Raw genomic sequence first — 20,741 nt, 5'->3', positions numbered from 1 at the left:
TTAATGTTGGCACTGAAAGTCTCAAAATTAAAGTCTGGATATTCTCTCTGTAATGTGCTCTTCCATTAATTTACCCATCTCATTACAGTACCATCGCCCACTTCCATCCACCCAGTTGCACCTGCTAGAAACTTTGGTGTCGTTTCATGCACCCGTTTAATCCCCACCCATGAAATCAATCCTTCATGGAGTCCAAAATATATATCTAGACAACTTCCTCTTCTTTTTTGTATCGACACCACCTACTATCATCTTTTGCCCAGACTATTGTAATCACTTCCTAACTGGTCTCCCTATATCCCTGATTGCATTCTCCAGCCCAGTCTCCAAACACTAAACAGTGACCTTTTGAAAATACTACCCCAATTATATCATTCGCCCATTTAAATTCTTTCCATTGCCTCTGATGCCACACAAGAAAAACTCCCAAATGATTAACAGGCCTACCACAAACTTCATGACTGGGTCTCTGTCTCACCTCATCCCTTGCTTCCTGTGTTATGCCTGAATTTGCTTCTGCTCAATCCCTAAAATACAGTAGGCTCTTTGCCAGTCTCAGAATTTTGCATCTGCGTCTTCCTGAATCTTCTCCCCACAACTTACAAAATTGTCAGTAGGACAATTGGTAACACATACTTTGGTAGCAAACAACGTCAATATCTAAGTAGCTTATGCCTAAAAAGATTTATTTATTGCTCACATCTCAGTCGGCTGTAGGTCAGGGTGGCTCTTCAAGTACAGACTCAGGGGTGCAGGGTTCGTCTAAAGTGTGGCATGCTCCTATTCAACCTGTGACCTTTGTAGCTGCTGTGGGGAAAGAAGAGGGTGTGATCGATGAAGCATGGGGCCAGCCCTGGAAATGGTACACTTCATCTCTGCCCACACCCCATTGGCCAGATCACAGTCACATGACCCTAGCCTAACTGCAAAGGGAAAAAATATACTTTTCCTGTGTGTCCAGGAAGAGGAAACGAGACTGGTGAGCATCAGGCCAGTCTCTGCCACATCCTGGTTAAAACGTATTCATCTTTAAAGAATCAGCTTATACAATACTTCCTTATAAGGGCCTTCGACTTCCTCCAACCTAAGTTAGGTCCCCCTGATATAGTCTATTGTGGCGCCTTGTACTTTTCTTTTACAGCAACAGTGGGAAGTTTACATTCCTTATATGATTATTTGATACTTATTTTCATTTCTAGACCATATGCTGTATAAGAGTAAGGATTATATCTGATTTGCTCCCACTGTGCCTCTAGCATCCATCACAGTACTTGGTTCATAACTGGTGTAGAAGATGTTGAGTGAACAAATGAACAGTTGCACACAGTCCTTCTCTAGCTCCAAACAGCATGCTACTGGTGGAGGAGAAGGTCAAGTAGGCAGGCAGTCATGGTTTAGTGGGATGAATGTTCCAGGCAGGTGAGTCCAGGAAGCTGAGGCAACTTGAAGTTGCTGCTGAGGCTTCTTTACTTCCTCTTTAATGGCAACCTAATTCAGGGGCCTGCAAGCTAGAGTCTGCAGGCCAAATCTGATTTCCCCTGCCTGTTTTTTTTTTTTTTTTAATGGCACAAGAGCTGAGAAACATTTTTATTATATTTTTAAATATTTGAAAAGAATTAAAATATATCATCACGTGAAAATTAAATTTCAATGTCCATTAATAAAGTTTTATTGGAACACAGCCATATCCACTAGTTTACTTATTGTTTATGACTGCCTTCATGCTGCAATAGGGGAGGGGAATAGTTTTGAAAGAGACCACATGGTCTGCAAAGCCTAAATTAACTACTTACTATGTGGCACTTTACGGAAAAAGTTTTCTTTCCTCCTGATCTAATCCAGGCTTAGCTTAAAAATTCACTTCTGTGTGAATTATATCTTATTTTGTTTCTTTAACCCTCTCCTTTCCACATTATCTATCCACTGCCAGAAATTCCCATAAGTTCTATCTTTGGAACAGTGTTCTTGTTCTGCCATCTTTATCCTCCTCCCTTTAGTTCATCTAACCACTGTAACAACTTCCAAGAGAATAGCTTGATATTGTAGCCACTCTTTGAAATAAATAAATAAAATCTGCACTGCTTAGCACTGTAGTCAAGGTTTTCTGTTATCTTAATGAACTTTACCTTTTTTAGCCCTGTCTCTTACTTCCACTCAACCTTAATCACTTAACCCACCCTTGCCTTCTCTATGTCCAGGTCTATGCTCACAGTTACCATCTCTGTGTGAAATATTTGATGCTGGTATTTCTATCTCACCTATCCTTTAAGTTGGTTATCTCAAATCTCTTCTTGCCCTCAGAGCCTGCCCAGCTCCTCTACTGAGAATAATTATTGCCATTTGTGCAGTTCTCTAACAGTTTGTACGACTGGTTTTATTTCAAATTCTGCTTTACGGTTTCCTGTGTATATGCAGATTGTCTGCTTCTCATGTTCTATTGAAAGCTGTTTAGGGGCAAGAATTGTCTTCCATTTTATTAATCTTTGTAGCCTTTGATGCGTCTTGTACAAATAGAAATGTTTATTCTTTGCAAAAGTCCTCATGGAGAGCTGGGAATGTGACTTTTTTTTTTTTTTTTTTTTTTTTGCTGTATCTATGAACTACCCGTACTTAAGCACGAACCCCACTTAACTTGTTTAGGGCTCACGAGGGCGAGTAACACCTCTTTAACACATGCTGTCTTCCAATCGGTCACATACCTGCGGACTCACGCCTGGGACCCTCAGGTAAGTCTGCAAACACGTGCGTAAGAAGCGCTTTCCTCAAGCTCCTCCTCTGTCCATGGTGATTGGCGGACCAAAAGTTCCAATCAGCCCTCCCCGCCTCTTTCAGCAATAGCCAATCACAGACCCCGAGCGCCTCCTGACTACTAGACACTGTTTACTAACAGATGAAGCTGGGGAATAAGGGGTGTGACCGTTCTGGGAATGTCAGGGAAGGGAAGGTCCCGACTGCGCGTGCGCTGCAGCGGAGATGGGCGGGGCAGAGCCCCGGTCTCACCAATCGGAGCAGCCGCGCTCCTCCCTCTCCTGCCACCCCGCCAAGCAACAACAATTCGAGGAGCGGGGCGGGGCGGCTCCTGAAGCATCAGAGCGGGTTGTCCAATGGGAGCTGGCGTTGACAGATGCGCGCGCCCTTTGCCCAATAAACGATGGCGGCTCGAATGGCTCCTCTATCTTGCTGGCTGTGGGCGGAGCGGCTCGAAGGAGGAGGCGGCCGAGCAGGGGGCGGTTTGGTTGCGCGGTACTAGCGGTGCCCGCCGTAGGGGGAGGAGGCGAAGGAGCGAGCCGTGCGGCCAGAGCGGGAAAGCTACTCGTCTCAGCGTCCGAGTTCTGGAGCCGCCGCATACCGGCTTCTGGGGCTGCAGCGGGAGCTGTGAAGGGCTGGGCGTCCGCTGTCTCCTGGGTCCCCTCGGAGGACCCCGCGGGATCGGGAAAGAAGAAGATGGAGGAGGAGGGTGGCAGCAGCGGCGGCGGCGCCGCAGGGACCAGCAGGGACGGCGGAGCCGGGGAAGAGCAGCTCCTCACTGTCAAGCACGAGCTGCGAACCGGTGAGCGACCCCGCCCTCTGCCGGCCGGGCTTGGAGCGGGGGCGCGCCCCGAGGGCACGCGGGTGTCCGCGCGGGCCGGGGGCGCGGGGGGCGGGCCGGGGGCGGGGCCCTGCGGGCGGGGCGGGAGTCCAGGGGTCCCGGGAATTGGGGGCGCGTCCAAGGGGAGCTGGCCGAAAGTTTTCCGGAGCCCGGGAATGAGCGGCGGGCGCCGGGCGTTGGGGCCCGCGGAGCAGCCGACTGCTGCCTGTTGGCACTGACTCTGAGGATGTCTTCGCGCCCCCTTCCCGCACAGGTGACACATCTGTCACTGCATCCTGTCTAGGGTGAAAGGTGCGCCTTCCTCAGTGTAGGGTGAACGACGCTTAGTTTTGGAGCATGACTCACTTCTCCGCTCTTTTGGTTCCCTGTAGGGGTCCCTAAGGTGCTGGGTCTTGTGCAAGATAAAAGGGTGACTGTCCGCCGGCCTTTTCAGGAGCCCAGTCTCCAGTGACCTAAAGAGGGATCGCGAGCTCCAGGGACTGAATGCTTTTATTTGCAGTCTTCATGAAATAGTATACTTGGCCTTGAATTTCTTTCATAGGTCTCTTGAGAAGAAGGCTCAGTAAATTTAAAGCTCTAGGTAAAAGCGACTGACAAGCCCCGCTTAAGCGCCCGTGTTCTGAGGTTTGGGTCGTTCCAAGCTTTATACTTGGTAGATTACTTTATTCGTTGTGGGTCTGGGTCATTCATTTTGGAAAATGCTTATTTGGACTCAGCAGTACAGTTTGGATTTGGATTTGTGGAGCCAGTCTCGTATTAGTCACCCTTTTTCATTTTTGAACAGATAGGACATTTTAATGAGTTGTTTATTATTACTATTAAATGTTCTTGTTAGTGTTTATTAAGGCTTTTGATTCAGCTTCTTTGGCATATTGGGATATTCTTTCATCGTTTAGACAAAGCTTATATAGCAGGTTTCAGGTGTATTACCTGCTACACCTTGCTACTGTTCTGAACAGATTGTAAAGTTAGGTCTGTCATCCATTCTTTTAGTTTTTGTTATTGCCAGTTAGCCTTCCACTGAGCGCCAGTGTGGTGACTTAATTTAAGAGGGATGTCAGATGCATGCTTACTTATTTCAACATTTTAAAACATTGGTTTAAGAAATTTTTTTTTTGGCCTTTGTGTATTTGTTACATATCTTGAACCAGTTACTGCATAATTTTTTGAGTTCCTAGCACAGCCTGTGTATGTCTGGTTGATTTTCCTCTCAATTTAATAGACAACTGATGTTTTCAAAGGGCCATTAAATAATTTATAAAGTAAACATTTAATCCGTATCTGCTTTGTGCCATGCTCAGTGTCGGGTGCTTTCTGGTGTGGAGATTTTGAATTTCTTTTTCTTTTCTTACATAACAAGTCACTGATTTATGTATGTGGAATCATGCTGTACAGCAAAAGCTCTTGAAGTCATATGCTTCTTTTGCCTAATGACCAAGGCAACCTATTTTATTAGCAGTGAATCAACTGCTCAGTTTCTGGGTTTTGCAAACAATGCTAGTTTTGTAGAAAACAATGAGTACTGCTTTATTTCCCCTTCTCTACTAACCAAGTGAATCATCAGCCTCAAGTTTGCATTTTAGAAATTTTTCTGATGGATGATGAGATTATACTGAATTCATTAGTACTGTTAACTGTCAGAGGAAATGAACAGTCATTTTGATTTATTGCTGAATACTGGAACAACTGACCGGATATAGTGGTCAAAAACACTGTTAAAATATAACTTGAAAGATTTGCTCATCTTAGCCAACTGGGCCCCTGTCAGCACATGATGCTATAATAGGCACCAAAGTAATTTGATCTGATGTGGTCCCTTGCTTCTCAACATGTGGACAAGCATATAATCACGTCAAGTCAGCAGTTGGTGATTGTTCGTTTGTGCCAAACACCGTATTGTGTGCTGTAGGATGAGTGAGAAGGCAATGCAAGTTACCTATAAGGATAGGGAAATTGTTCCCCGAGTGTAGACTGAGTAGCAGGGTGTACTTGGCATGACATTGGAAGAGGCTTCATTCCAAACGCCGGCTCTGCCACTTACTAGGTATGTAGCCTTGATCAGACTCACCCTTTCATCTACAGAAGTGAAGCTTGAATGAGACTCTTGGAAAAATGCTCAGCGGTTTGCTTGGCGTAAAGTAGGCGCTCAGGAGATGTGATTGCATGTAACTCTGAAGATCACTCCATCACAGTATCTTTTCCAGGGTCCCTTGGAAAGCAAATCACTCATTTGGTGCTTAGCCTATGCGGCATTGCCAGGCTGTCATCTTCTTCTGAATGTGTCTTGCCTTCTGAAGTAGAGTGTAAGCTCCCTGTGAGCCCACTGTTTAGCAGCCTCTTCACAACATTTAACACACAAAGTGTAGTAATTGATTTACTGTCTGTGCTGGACTGTAAGGTCCTTCAGGGAAGCCACCATGTCCTTTGCCCATTTTCGGCCCCTCTCATTGGTAGGTACTCACATATCTGTTGAATGAATGCGTTGAAGATACGGAAATCCAGAACAAAGTGTAGCAACTGATTGTATTCCCAGTATCTTGTAGATGTTAGGTGGCTGATAAACTGATGACTATGAAAGCTAAAAATGAAGAGGAAAGGACTGATTCGGTCCGTTAAACATATATTTCTTGACACTTTCTGATTTCTAGGCTAAACGGTACTGATGATACAAAAAAGGAGTAAGAAAATCTCTTGCTCCCTGATGGTAGGGGAGGAGGCCATGAGACCATTTATTAAGATATATTGTAAGATGATAATAGAAGGATATACACGGTATAAAGGTAGCAGAGAAGAAGTTAGGATTTTTAGGATTTGAATAATCACTGTTCAACAACAGCAGCAAAAAAGATGGCGATGTTATTGAAAGTATATTGGGTTATATCTTATTTTTCAAAAAATATTTCATTACCTCTTCTGTACTGAGTTCTGTTTTATATGCTGGTGTTACCAGACACATATGGTCTCCCACCAGAAGAACAAGATTGCTTCAGGAATCAAGCCTGTTGTCTGTACTTGCTCCATAATGAATCTTTGCTTGTCTCTATGCAGGGGGTTCTTTCTTCTCCACTGCTGTTCACCTTTTTCCACATGGCAAAGAGCATGGCTGCTGATAGACCCCAAGTTTGACATTTTACAGCTCTGGTTATCGCAGAGACAACTGCTTTTTTTTTTTTTTTATCAACTTTAGGTACAAAAATCATATGGAAGGATTTTATTAGCCTGCTTTTTGCTTTTGGATCGTTCACCTCAGGCCAGGGAGTGGGATCAGGTGCTACTAACATGGCAGCTACTATAGTGAACATGAAGATGGGGGTGAAACTGAACTCTGGAAGAAATTTCCTTAGACCTCCGTCATTCGGAGAGAGAGCCTAACCCTGAGGCGCGGGTCTATTGCTGTGTAGCATATTGTCCCCAAATTTCGTGGCTTGAAGCAACATGGGTTCTGTGGGTCAGGAATTCAAGGGTTGCTTAGCTTGCTGGTTCTGACTCAGGGTCTCTCATGAGTGGTAGTTGAGATATTGGTCAGAACCGCGTTCACCGGAAGACTTGTCTGGGGCGGGAAGTTCCCTTCTAAGACATCTCCCTCATGTGTTGTTGGCAGGATGCTTCGGTCCCTTGCCATGTGGACCTTTCCATACAGCTGCTTGAATGTCCTCATGACAAGACAGCTGGTTCCCCTAGAACAAGTGATCAATGAGAAAGAGCAAGGTGGAAGCCCCAATGTCTTGTTTTGTTTTGTTAAACAGCTCTTTTCAGATGTAATTTACATGCCGTAAAATCCACTTGTTTTAAGCTGTACAGTTCAGTGAATTTTAGTATATTTATAGTTATACAACCATCACCACAATCTAATTTTAGAACCTTTCCATCACCCTAAAAAGAAACATCTCACCCATTTATATCAGCCATTCCACATTCCCACCACCCACCCCAGCCCTAGGCAACCAACCTCTAATTCTGCTTTCTGTCTATATATTTGCCTAGGGACATTTCATATTGTGGAACTTTATCATACGTGGCCTTTTATGTTTGACTTCTTTCGCTGAACATAGTGTTTTCAAGATTGATCCATTTGTAACAAGTATCAGCACTTCGTTTTTAAAATGGGTGGATAGTATTCCATTGTGTGGATATGCTGTATTTTGTTTGTCCACTCATCAGTTGATTGACATTTGGGTTATCAGTTGTCATGACTGTTGTGAATCATGCTGCTGTGTGCTTGTATTTGGATACATGTTTCTGTGTGGACCTGTGTTTTCATTTTTCTTGGGTAGATGTTAAGAGTCAAATCCTGGATCCACATGGTAAGTCTGCACTTAACCTTGTAAAATTTCCAAAGTGGATGCACCACTTCGCAGCTCCACTAGCAGTGTACAAGGGCTCCAGTTTCTCCGCATCCTTGCCATCTCTTGTTGTGGTCTGTCTTTTGCTTATAGCCATCCCACTGAGTATGAAGTGGCATTTCACTGTGGTTTTGATTTGTGTTTCCTCTTGACCAGTGATGTTGGGCATCTTTACATGTGCTCATGAGCCATTTGTATGTGTTTAGAGAAATGTCTATCCAGATCCTTTGCCCATTTTTTAAATGGTTAATTCGTGTTTTCTTTTTACGGCTGCACCTGTGGCATGTGGAAGTTCCCGGGCTAAGGGTAGAATCAGAGCTGCCGTTGCAAGCCGCTGCCACAGCCACAGCAACACAAGATCCAAATTGCATCTGGGATCTACGCTGCAGCTTGTGACAACGCCTGGTCCTTAACCCACTGAGTCCAGGGATCAAACCTGCATCCTCACAGACACCATGTCGGGTTCTTAACCTGCTGAGCAACCATGGGAACTCCTAGTTTCTCTTTTTATTTTTGAGTTATGAGTATTTATGTATTCTAGATACAAATCCCTTATCAGATATATAGGTTGCAAATATTTTCTCCCATAAAGTGGATTCTCTCTTTTTTGTTTATTTGGTGATATTCTTAGAAGCACTGATGTCTTTAATTTTGATGAAGTCCAGTTAATTTTTTTTCTTTTGTTTCTTGTACTTTTGGCTTTGTATCTAGGAAATCATTGACTAATTCAAAGTCCTGAAGATTTATGTCTCTATTTCCTTCTCAGAGGTTTGTGGTTTTAGCTGTTACAGTTAGGTTTTTGATACATTTGTTGAAAGACTGTTCTTTCCCATTTTATTGTCTCCGCTCGTTTTTGTCAAAAATTAGTTGACTGTAGATGTATGGGTTTATTTATGGACTCTCAGTTCAGTTCCACTGATTTTTATGTCTGTCCTTATGTCAGCACCACACTCTCTTGACTACTGTAACTGTTCTTTTTTTTTTTTTTTTAAGTTTTGAAATTGGGAATTATGAGCCTTCCAACCTTGTTCTTTTTCAGGATTGTTTTGGCTATTTTGGGTCTCTTGAATTTCCACATCAATTTTAGAATTAGCTTGTCAATTTCTGCAAAGAAGCTGTGATTCTGGTAGGGGATTGCATTGACTCTGTAGGTCCATTTTGGTAGTGTTGCCATCTTAGCATATTAAGTCTTGTGATCCGTGAACATGGAGTAGTTTCCCTTTCATTTAGAACTTCTTTAATATCTTTCAACATTTTGTAGTTTTCAGCATATGTGTTTGTACTTCTTTTGTTAAATTTATTCCTAAATATTTTATTGTTTTTTGATGGTATTATAGAATAGGTATTAATTTAATTTTTGGATTGTTCATTGAAATTATATAGAAATACAATTATTTTTGTGTATTGATCTTATATCCTGCAACCTTGCTGAGCTAGTGTGTTAGTTCTAAATATACTATAATATGTATATATTAGCTAGTGTATATATCAGCTAGTATATTAGTTTTTAGATGTCTTACAAAATCGTGTCATCTGCAAATAGAGATAGTTTTACTTCTTCCTTTCCAATATGCATGCCTTTTCTTTAATTTTCTTGCTTAATTGCCTTGGCTAGAATCTTCAGCACAGTTTTCAATAGAATTAGTGCAAGTACATATTACTGATCCTAGGAAGAAAGCTTTAGTCTTTCACCATTAAGTGTGAAGTTAGCTGGGGGTTTTCATAAGTGCTTTATTAGACTGAGAAAATTCTCTTCAACTTTTTTTTTTTTTTTTTTTTTTGCTTTTTCTGGGCTGCACCTGTGGCATACCAAGTTCCCAGGCTAGGGGTCTAACTGGAGGTGCAGCTGCTGGCCTACACCACAGCCACCACAACACAGGATGCGAGCTGCATCTGCACCTACACCACAGCTTGTGGCAACACCATATCCCCAACCCACTGAGCCAGGCCAGGGATTGAGCCTGTATTCTTATGGATACTAATCGGGTTTGTAACCCACTGAGCCACAATGGGAACTCCTCTCTTCTTTTCATAGCTTGGGTGTTTTTAATCATGGAAAGACATTGGATTTTTTTTTTTTTTTGCATTTATGGAGATGATCATGTGCTTTTGTTTTTTGTTTTATCAATAAGGTATAGTGCATTAATTAATTTTGAAATGTTAAGCCAGCCTTATATTCCTGGGATAAATCCCACTTGCTAATGGTATGTAATTTTTTTTTTAATTCACCTTTCTGAATTCAGTTTGCTAATAGTAGAGGATTTTTGTGTCAATATTTGTCTCTAGTTTTGTTTTTTTTGTAATGTCTTTGTCTGGTTTCTCCAAAATTTTGTTTGATTGATTTCTGCCGCCAGGTAAAGACCTTACCTGTTTGCTGTCAGCCATACTTAGGGTCTTCTAAGTAAAGGCTAGCAGACGTTGGGGGTGGATTACATTTCTAGCTCTGCCCCCCAACTTTCTATGCCCTGGGATAAGTCATTTCATTTTCTGAGCCGAAATTTTCTCATCCATAAAATAAACGTGTTAGACTTAGTTATCTCTAGAGCATATACTGGCATTAAATTGGTGTTCTATGGAATTTCTCTGGAAATCTTGCTACAGATAAAAGTCCGCAGTAGTGGTGTACTTTAAAAAATAATTCTGTTTTGACAGAGGATTCATGATTGAATCCCATTGAAAAATGATTCCCTGATGCTCTTTGACTATGATTCCACTTATAGTGATTTAATTTCTAATTAGCTCTTTAGGAAAATGATTATAATAAAACACTTTGAAAGATTTCAATGACAGTCTTAGTTGTCTGTGAGAGCAGTGCACTCTCCTTTTTATAGTATACATGCAAAAATATATATTTGTTGTGTGTGTGTGTGTGTGTGTATTTTTATGGTTCATTTCCTTTTTTCACATTTCCTTTACCTTGAGAAGAGTAGGCAGAATTCATGCTCTTTCTTTAGCTTTAGAGGATACACTAGGAAAGTAAAAAATATCACTAGGTTATTGCTAGTACCCTCACTTAATTCCTTAGATACTAGACCTTAAAAGAAAATCCCTTCTTAATTGTCTACCATGAGTTTTAGAGATTAAGAAAATGATCTTTTTGGGCAAAGGAGGTTGCATCTCAGCCCATTAAGTCCGAGGGGCTTCAAGTAGATTTTGTATTTGCAGTCAATGGTAGGGAACCTTCTCAGGCGGCAAGTCTGCTGTTGTCTCAGACCCAACATTAACCTGTACTGCAAAGCAAGAAAGAATCTTGAAACCTCAGCTTTCTGAAGACCTAAAGTGCTTTGATGGGCAGGATTGACTTCTTCCCCTGAAAAAGAAGCTGGTGCTTGGTGAAAATTCCTCCAGGGAAAAATCTAGCATAATAACATCATGTGTTGACTGAAGCTTTGCAATTAAATACACTGTGGAGAGATATCAGTCTCAAAATGCAGTGGGAAGGAGGGTTTGTTGCGGTTTTCTCCTTGGAGCTCCCGGAATGATTGGTAGATCTCGTGCACCTCAAAGGTATGAGTGCTCCTACAGTCCTCTTGTTTTTCAGGGAAGATGAAGATCTTGCCCTCATTACATTTGTCCCTAACAGTGTCCCTCTCGGTTCAGCTATAGCTGTTCCTTCCCAAATCAAATAGTTTCTCTGGACTTCATACCTTCTTTAAGTTGTGAGTGAGCTGGTTACCTTAAAAAAAAAAAAAAATACTCTATAGGCATCCTGCCCTGCAACTGCAGAGAGAATAGGGGGAAAGTTCCCAATTTTTAGCACAGTCCAGGGTATTGCAGTCTTTTTTTTTTTTTTTTTTTTTTTGATTTCACACTTGTTTTTGTGTAGGTGTGCTTCTTTTTATATAATTAGTGTGTCCCTGACCAAAACTTGTGTAAATAATGTTTTTCGTTTATCAAATTATTTGCCATAGAGAGAGTGAACTTGGTACTTAAAATAGTTCTATGATTAACTCTTGAATTAAAAAAGTCTTTTGATTAAGTTTTTCCGTTGGTGATTTTTCCTGTTATTATGCAAATTTGGCCTTACATTGCTACTTTTCGGACACAGTCCTTACAATTTGTAAACTGCGGGTAGCTCCAAACAGGTAAATGATGGAATCTTGTGTGGGAGGCTAAATGAAGACACCCTCCCCCTCCCTAGCCCCCGGATGTCCTAACCTGGAACCCGCAAATATGTTTCCTACATGACAGAGAGACCTCGCAGATGTGATGAAGGGTGGGGAGATTTTGCAGGTGGGCTCAGTGACATCACAGGGTCCTGATAAGAGGTAGGTTAGACAGGTCAAGAGTCAGATGGATGTGGATGGGGAGAGGAGAGGTGACAATGGCAGCAGGGAAGGCTGTGATGCCATTGCTGGAAGGGGGCCATGAACCAAGGAAAGCAAGTAGGCTCTAGATGCCAAAGAACAGATCTTCTCCCTGGAGGGTCCAAAAGGAATGCGGCTCTACTGTCATTCGATTTTAGCTGTGTAAGACCCTCTTTGAGACTTCTGATCTCCAGAACCGTAATAAGACAAATTGATGTTTTAATAAACCATGCAGATTATGTAATTTTTACAGCAGCAAGAGGAAATGAACATGTCTTGCTTAAGATTGGATGAACCAAGAGAGTTTTGCCCCAGGCTTGGGTAACTGAATATGATCCCAGTGTGAAGCAGCCAATCAGAACGATTTAGTAGAAAATGGTAGCACGTGTCATTCTTTGTAGAGGTAGAATGATGTCCTCTCTCGGAATCCCCAAGAAGACGTTCCTTTCTGATCTTGATCTCAAACCTGGCTGAGATGCTTTTGACCAGCTCTTGGGTTTTTCACGTGGATGCTGTGAGGTGGATCCCTGGAGCAGACCTCTTTTATCAAGTTGGTGGCCAGAAAGCTTCGCATCTCAAGCCTGTGTCACAAAAAAATTGTGGTCTGACATCCCATCTTGAGCCTCTTCCTGGTGTCACTTTATGTCCTTAACCTTTCTTCTTAATTTTCTTTTTCTTTTATATGCTTTAGTTAATTTACCTTAAATCTTTTCTGGACCAAGGCAGAAATTAGGTAAATATATAATTAAATAAATGCATTTATATCCAAACACATATTTACAAACTGTGAGTAATATGGACAATATGGAAAGATACTGGACTTTCTATTTAAGAAGTGTTTTGCTTCTTAACTAAAATCTTTATCATGTAGTGTTCATGTTAGTTTTATATTTCTCCTAAAAATAAAAAAAGTAAGGTCTCTGATTAGTTAATAGCATTTTAGACTTTTTAAAAAATCCATAGTGAGAAATCAATGAAATAAAGGCGTATTTTTAAAAGCAAATTTTATTGGCAGAAGGTAGAGGTCATACCAGGGTTATCTTTGTACCAGCAGTTTTCTACATTAGTGGGATATCCTGTCATTTCTTTAAAAAATGAGGTTTATTGCCTGTACTGAGCATCACATATATCTTAATATATTTAGAGTTTCTTTTTTCTTTCTTTTTTTTTTTTTTTTGGCTGCGTCTGTGGCATGCAGAAGTTCCCAGACCAGGGATCCAACCACACCACAGGTGTAACTAGAGCCACAGCAGTGACAACATTGCATCCTTAACCTGCTCAGCCAGGAGGGAACTCAGGCATATCCCATCAGTCATTGGAAAATTCTGTCAACCAAAGCACTCTGTCCTCTAATCACATCCATACTGGAGTGGAATGTTATGCTTTTCCCCAAAGGAAAAACTAATTCAAATACATAATAAGGATAATGTTGCACCTCAAATCTAAGTGAATGATGCTGCATGAAAAGGGCATGAACACCAAATCTTAGCAGATTTGTGTTAACCCTTTCCCATGAACTTACCCCTGTTTTTCCTTTATACCATGTCCTTTGTTTTTAAGGAGATATCATAATTGGGGCTAGATTAAAACTAATCTAAGGGGCACACTCAAATCAAACTCCTAATTTAGATGTCATTTCGTCAAGTATAAGCTGGGCTGAAGAGCTGCAGTTTTATTCATCCATTAAGGATTTGTTGATAGTATTGCCTGGCACCGAAGCAGATGCTGAATTTTAGCAGGGAATAAAGTAGACATGGCTCCTAGCCTCCCTGAACTATATCTAAGAGAAAGACCTCAAGGACGTAATTATCCAACTATGGGATTGCAGTAGTGATAAACCATGAAGAAGTACGGCTTCTATGAGCGAGTCTAACAGCGTGGCCTGGCCTCGTGGGAGGGTGAGGGAAGGAAGGCTTCTGTGAAGTAGGAATGTTCTGAGGAGGCCCTGGCTCTTCGGGGTGATGAGTGGCAGGGGGGTGGTTAAGCCTTTCTGCCGAAGGGAGTGACACAGATGGTCTAAAGTGGGAGATGGCGTGGCACACCGGGTTTACTGGAAGAAAGGCCTCAGTGGCTTGAAGGTCATGGGGAATGGGGCTGAGCAGGTAGCCGGGGCCAGTGGCGCAGTGTTGTATAGGTTATAAGAAGTGCAGGCATTACCCTGAGCACGGTGTGAAGCTGTTGAAGGATTTTTCAGAGATGACTTTTTCACTGTAAAAAAGACTCCCTTGCTGTGAGCAGAATGAGGGAAAAAGTATCTGAAGGGAGTCCAGTTAGGAGGCTGTGACCATAATTCAGATGGAATATACCAGTTTGGACTGATTGGGTAACAATTAGGGATTAAGAATTGTGAATATATTTGGGATGTATTTAGGAGGTAGAATCAACAGAACTTGGTATTGTAGTGATATGGGATTTTTGGGCTGGAACAAACATATGTTTGAAGGGACCATTTGTTCAAATGGTGTATTTAAAAATTTTTTTTTTTAATTTTTGTCTTTTTAAGGCTGCACCTACAGTGTATGAAGTTCCCAGGATAGGGGTCGAATTGGACCATAGCTGCTGGCCTACCCCACAGCCATAGCAACGCCAGATCTGAGCCATGTCTACACCCTACACCACAGCTCACCGCAAAGTTGGATCCTTAACTGAGCAAGGCCAGGGATCAAACCCACGTCCTCATGGTGCTAGTCAGGTTCATCAATGCTGAGGCACAATAGGAACTCCAAATGGTATATTAATTTTTGATTGCTGCATAACAAATTACCACAAACTTAAGTGGCTTGTAATAGCATCCATTAGTTAGCTCACCATTCAGTATTGAAATTCCTCGAGGCATGGCAAAAATCAAGGTAGGTAGCCTGAGCTCTTGTCTGGAGGGTCTGGGTGAAAATTTACTTCCAGGCTCATTGCTGCCATTGGCAGATTTTCATTCCTGCAGTCGATGGCCCGAGGTCTCCGTTTCCTCAGTGGCTGTCCGCTGGGGCGCTCTGTCGCTTGTAGAGGCCATCTGCATCCCTTTTCATTTGGTCCCTCCATCTTCAGGCCAGCAAAGGTGTGCTTCCTGTGCTTAGACTCCGTGACTTCCAGATCTTCTCTGATCTCTAGCTTCATGTGATTAGGTCCGACCTACCTAGACACTCTTCCCATCATAAGGTCAACTGATTTGGGATTTTAGTTACATCTGCAGCAAAAATCCCTTATCCTAGGAGTGATAGCATATTCAGTCACTCAGGGGGGTCATGCCTTGGAATTCACAGATGGTGAACCAGGGGTGATGCACTTGGGGTGGGCAGAAAAGATAGGACCCCGTTTTATACAGATTGAAGTTTGAGATGCCTTCGATGTATTCTAATGACACATAGAGTAATAGTTATCATGGATAGTGAAAGCTTCCAATGTGCTGCAGAGTAGATGCTTTCATTAACTCATTTAACCCACACAATAACCTTATGAAGTAAGTACTATTATTATTATTTCAGTTTTATAGATGGGCAAATTGAGTTTCGGCAAGGTCACCAGCTTGCTCAGGGTAACACAGGAAATAAGTAGAAGAACTAGTTTTGAAACCCAAGTGGGCTGGCCCCAAGGCTCATCTAAACTATCGCACTTTTTTTTTTGGTTTTGTTTTTGTCTTTTTGCCTTTTCTAGGGCCGCTTCTGCAGCATATGGAGGTTCCCAGGCTAGGGGTCTAATCAGAGCTGTAGCTGCCAGCCTACGCCAGAGCCACAGCAACGGGGGATCCGAGCCACGTCTGTGACCTACACCACAGCTCACAGCAATGCCAGATCCTTAACCCACTGAGCAAGGCCAGGGATCGAACCTGCAACCTCATGGTTCCTAGTCGGATTCGTTAACCACTGCACCACGACGGGAACTCCTAAGCTATTGCACTTTTATTCAGCCTTGGGATATGGGTCAGGGGCTTGGAAAAGATATCTGGGCTGCAGGTAAAAATTCTAGCATCATTGGCATTTAGATGACTTTTAAAGCTCAGGTGTAGATGAGATCACCTTAGGAAAGACTGTAGAATGGAGAGGGGAGAGGACTCAGAACGGAGCCTTAAAAACTCCAAAATACAGAAGATGCATAGGAAAGGAATTGCTCAGGAAGAATACAGAGGAGGAACAGCCAGAAGAAAAGCCAGAAGGAAACCTAGGAAGTCGAGGTGTGGTGGAAGGCAGGGAGGAAAAGTGCGTTAAGGGGTGTGTGTCAGATCCCACACATCAGCTAATAACCTTCCCGGGGGCAATTTTGAGGGAGATTTGGTGGGAGAAGCCAGATTGGAATGGGGGGAGGAGTGGATGCAAGTGGAAACATTTGAGAGGCTTGGTTCTAGAGGGGATTAGAACGAGAGACTTAGAGAGGAACATGGGGTTCAAGAGGAGGGTTATTTTTTAAGGTGAGTGATGCTGGGACACATTTAAATACCATTAGTGTGAATCCATTACAGCGAGAGAGGGAGAAAGGAAAATACTGAAAATACACAAATAAGAGGGGATAGCTGAGGGCATCAAGGTCCCTGAGAAGGGGGCCGTGAGGAGAGGAGGGGGGAGGTTGGCCTCTGATACGGGAAGGCCCGTTGCTTCTCTCACAATAGGGAAGAGGGGGAGGATACAGGTGCATTTGTAGATTTGCTGGCAGGAAGATATGGGAGTTTCGAGCTCATTTTTTTTTTTTTTTTCCCTCCTTCCCTATGAATTGTGAAAAGGCAGTTCTTTTTCAAAGAAAAATAGCTTTATTGTTTTAAAAATTGTTATTCTGGTCTTTGAACAATTCTTAGATACAGAAAAACACACAAAAAGTTGACAGAATTCACATACTCTAAGATGAAAGTTTATAGAGTAGAATGTGGTAGAACAATGCGCAGAAAGAGGTTTTCCGGTATCACCATCGAACGGCCTCTGTGCTTTCCACGGAGGTCGTTCCCTGAACGTGTTCTCTGGATCATGCCCAAATTCTTAGTAAGCATAATGTTCTTTTTCTTCTTTCTGAAGTGTTTTATATTTAGTTCCGTTCTTCTAAGTTAAATATATTTGGTACACGTATTGGAAAAAAAAAAAAAAAAAGGCTGTTTGTTACTGCTTTATAAGCATTTGTTTTCTTACTGACTCAGTTTTCATATTGGCTCAATCATGTAATTCCAGAATCGGTTGGATAAGTAAACACTGCTGTTTTATGCACCAAGAGTACAGTGAGTCTTAAGGGTCAGTGACCCCAGCAATAAGAGAAAAGTGGGCAACATTGTTTTAAAATCCACAGATATTAAATATAACTTTGTTCTGCCTCCAGCAGAATGTTGTCCAGAGACATGGTTTGAGGCTCAGCCACAAATCTAAACAGCTTCAGAAGAGCTTACCACCTGGCAGTTAAAAGGAACCTAATGTGCCTGGTATTTAGCTGGTTTTCAAGCTCTCATGGATTCCCTAGAATTGGGCTCATTGGACCCTGCAGACAGGGGTTGGAGATTTTAGGTTTCAGAGTTTTTGTAGGTGCTTTCGATGCAGTCCTGGACACCCCCTAAATTAGTGTTTATCTGATAGATTGTTTTATAAATAATTTATGTCCCCCTGACAAAAAGAAAAAAAAAAAAAAGAACTGAAATAGCAGAGAAAGATTTTTTTCTCACTGCATACAATTGTCACCTTTTGACTGAAACTAAATTAGTCTCAGAAGCTTATGTTTTTGCATGGTTGAGTAAGGAACGGCGAAGTTTTACAAGAAAAGTTTTTTCACAACTTCATTGGTTTGGTCCCAGTAAATTAGATGCTAAATATGTATTTCCTGGTTGATATATCAAGAACAAATTCAGGCATATTAAATACAGATGATTGAGTCATGTTACGCTGTGATGCCTCTTTTTGAAATCTTCCTCTTTCTCAAGGAACTTACTCCGTTTTTTTCTCTCTTTCCCTGATCCTCAAATTCCTCTTCCCACAAACACATTTGTATTATCTTGTTTTTTTTTTTTTTTTTTTTAAATCCTCTCTGGCCCTCTGGTTTTTGCCAATCATTCCCTTTTCCAGCAGATTTTGAAAGAGCAGTTTATACCAGCTGTTTCTACTTCTTTATCTCCCATTTACTCTTTGATGTGCTGTAACATCAGGCTTCCATCTCAGTCTCTCCCCCAAAAGTGTCCTCTCTCAAATTACAAATATCTCCCTGTTTTCCTAATCCAGGTGGAAATGCCTCTGTGTAATCTCACTGAACAACCCCTTTAGAGTGGTTGGCGCTTGAGTGTGGGCACTTTCACTTCCCAGAGATGCTGTACTCTCACTCATGTTCCTTCTCTGTCACTGGCTGCCCCATCTCCCCCTTTCACTGGCCACCATCCCTCTGCTTTTCTCTTGCATATTGGTCATCCATTATCTTGTCTGCCTCTTTTCTTGTAACTCATCATATTCTTCCTGGGAAGTCAAATACCATGGCTTGAACTACCCTCCAAGCCTCTATTTTCAGCTTAGATCTCCTCTGGAGCTCCTTACCAGTTACATCCAGCTGCCTGCTGGGTATAAAACATCTGGGTAGCCCCCAGGGACCTCACACTCTCAAGTCGAACGATTCTTCTTCCTCCACCTTTCCATGTTTTATTGAGTGACCTTGCCATTTTCCATCCTACCAGGACCCTAGCTGGAAATATCCTGGACTTCTTCCACCTGACATCCTCCCTGCCCACCAATTCCTTCTCCCAGTTGCATCAATTACATCGCTGAAATAGCTCCTTTGTTTGTTTCTTCCTCACCAGTGCCACTGCCAGGATCTTGGTTCATTGTCTAGCCTAATAACAACAGCTCTCATTTCCTGAGTTTTATGTCTTAGGTACTCTGCCAAGCATTTTGCATGTCTCTTTTAATTCTCACAACACATGTGATTGGTATTGTACCTGACATCTCTGGTGCAAAAGCTCACATCCTATCTGTCTCACTCTGAAGTCCAGCTGTGGCGGTGACAGACAGTTCTTGTGGGCATCAACTCACTTCAGGTTGATGGCATCCAATTTTGAGCATCCCTGCTGCACATTTTTCACTTTGTGCCCCAGGATTTTGACTCCTCCTCCGAGATTTTGGACCCTGATGGGACCTGGCTCAGCAAGAACTACTATACATTCCCAGAGATGTAAAGGGTTAATGTCCCACTGCAGCAGTCCTCAAGTAATGGGGGATGGGAGCGGATAATACAGTCAGATCCCATATCCATGGGTTCTGTGTCTGTGGATTCAACCAACCAGGATCAAAGCATTCAGAAAAAAAAATTGAAGAAGGCTCCAACAAGCAAGACTTGAATTTGCCTTACCCAGACGATTATTTACATTATAATTACAATATTTACATAGATTTGCATTGTATTAGGTATTATAAGTAATGTAGAGATGATTTAAAGTATACAGGAGGATTTTGTAGGTTATACGAAATACTGCACCATTTTATGTAAGGGGCTTGAGCAACCGTAGGTGATTTTGGTGATGAAGACTCCTGGAACCAGTGCCCCCTGCAGACACCAAAGGACGACTGTAAATACTTCCCTGTGTTGATCCTAAAGTGGAAAATTCTGAGAGGCATCCCGTATGTTCCTCAAAAGGTCCACATTACATTGAGTCATTAATGATCCTTCAATTGGCTTTTTCTTTTTCCCTATTTCAGTCTCCTGGGTTCTTCCTCCTTCTCACTGGGATTATCTCCCAAATAAAACACTTGCACATGAGTCCCGACTAAGATAGTATCTAAAGTGACTCTAGAAAGCATACTTTGAATGGGATAATGGTGGATCACCTGCTGGTGAGATGCAACAGAGACACCATTTCTGGTGGTAGCGGGGGTGAGAACCCTTGGCATGTGAGACAGAACAGATCCTAAGACCCCCATGCAGGGCACTGGTATTGGGACTAGCACTGCAAGGAAGCTAAGTGTTGGGTTATATCATCGCTCTGGGACTTGAGTGGTATGGGGACTGGTAATTGCAAAGATTGAAGTTGACTGACCTATTTTATCTTTGGAAACCTTGCAGACGAGAGAATGACAGACTTAGGTCAGCTAGTTATCAGTACACGGCACACTGGGAATAGAGGGCCTCCATGGCAGCATCTGAAAAGATCCTCATTGCCTGCAGCCCTAGGACAGATGATGGTAAAAAAGCAGACCAGGATTTAGTCCTAAGGGTTGGTGGTAGAGCTGTATTCCTTCTGTGGGTTTATGCTGTATCAGCTGCGCTAAACTGGAATTCATTTCCCTCAACTCCTTTCTGGGCTCTGGGTTAGCAACTGGCCACAGAAGACATTTTGAGGGAGATTTAAAGGCAGAACTGAAGCAGCAGCCACATTTCTTTTACATTATAGGAAGGTTGGTACTAGACTCCCACACATTGTTGCCACTCTGTTGAGTCCTATTGTTGACGTGGAGCTTTAGCCGGGTCTGCAGCTCCCCTAGGTCCTGTTGTATCCCCTGTCAGCTTCCTAGAATCCTGGGCCATTGTGTGGAGCTTTTCTGCAGTTACCTGCATCATCAAAGT

The 20,741-nt window shown here is 42.4% G+C and overlaps 2 protein-coding genes across 7 annotated transcripts in view; one reads left to right on the top strand and one right to left on the bottom strand.

Moving 5' to 3' along the window:
• Positions 1 to 2,819, bottom strand: part of C7H14orf159 (chromosome 7 C14orf159 homolog) — a 108,529-nt gene extending 105,710 nt beyond the window's left edge. Inside the window, 2 exon segments of the mRNA XM_021100082.1 lie at positions 701 to 807; positions 2,700 to 2,819. The gene's annotated coding sequence lies outside the window, so the exon portion shown is untranslated.
• RPS6KA5 (ribosomal protein S6 kinase A5) overlaps positions 2,872 to 20,741 on the top strand; it is a 191,682-nt gene continuing 173,812 nt past the window's right edge. For 3 of the 6 annotated variants that reach the window (XM_021099611.1, XM_021099610.1, XM_021099612.1), the window contains exon 1: positions 2,872 to 3,550. In XM_021099611.1, coding sequence (XP_020955270.1) covers positions 2,974 to 3,550 — 577 coding nt within the window. In that variant the 5' untranslated portion in view covers positions 2,872 to 2,973. The other 3 variants (XM_021099614.1, XM_021099615.1, XM_021099613.1) reach the window with 3 other exon arrangements.

Source organism: Sus scrofa, chromosome 7 (assembly GCF_000003025.6).
Source record: "Sus scrofa isolate TJ Tabasco breed Duroc chromosome 7, Sscrofa11.1, whole genome shotgun sequence".
NCBI classification, from domain to species: Eukaryota; Metazoa; Chordata; class Mammalia; order Artiodactyla; family Suidae; genus Sus; species Sus scrofa.
The sequence above is the reverse complement of the archived record's forward strand: the minus strand, read 5'-3'. Positions and strand labels throughout refer to the sequence as shown.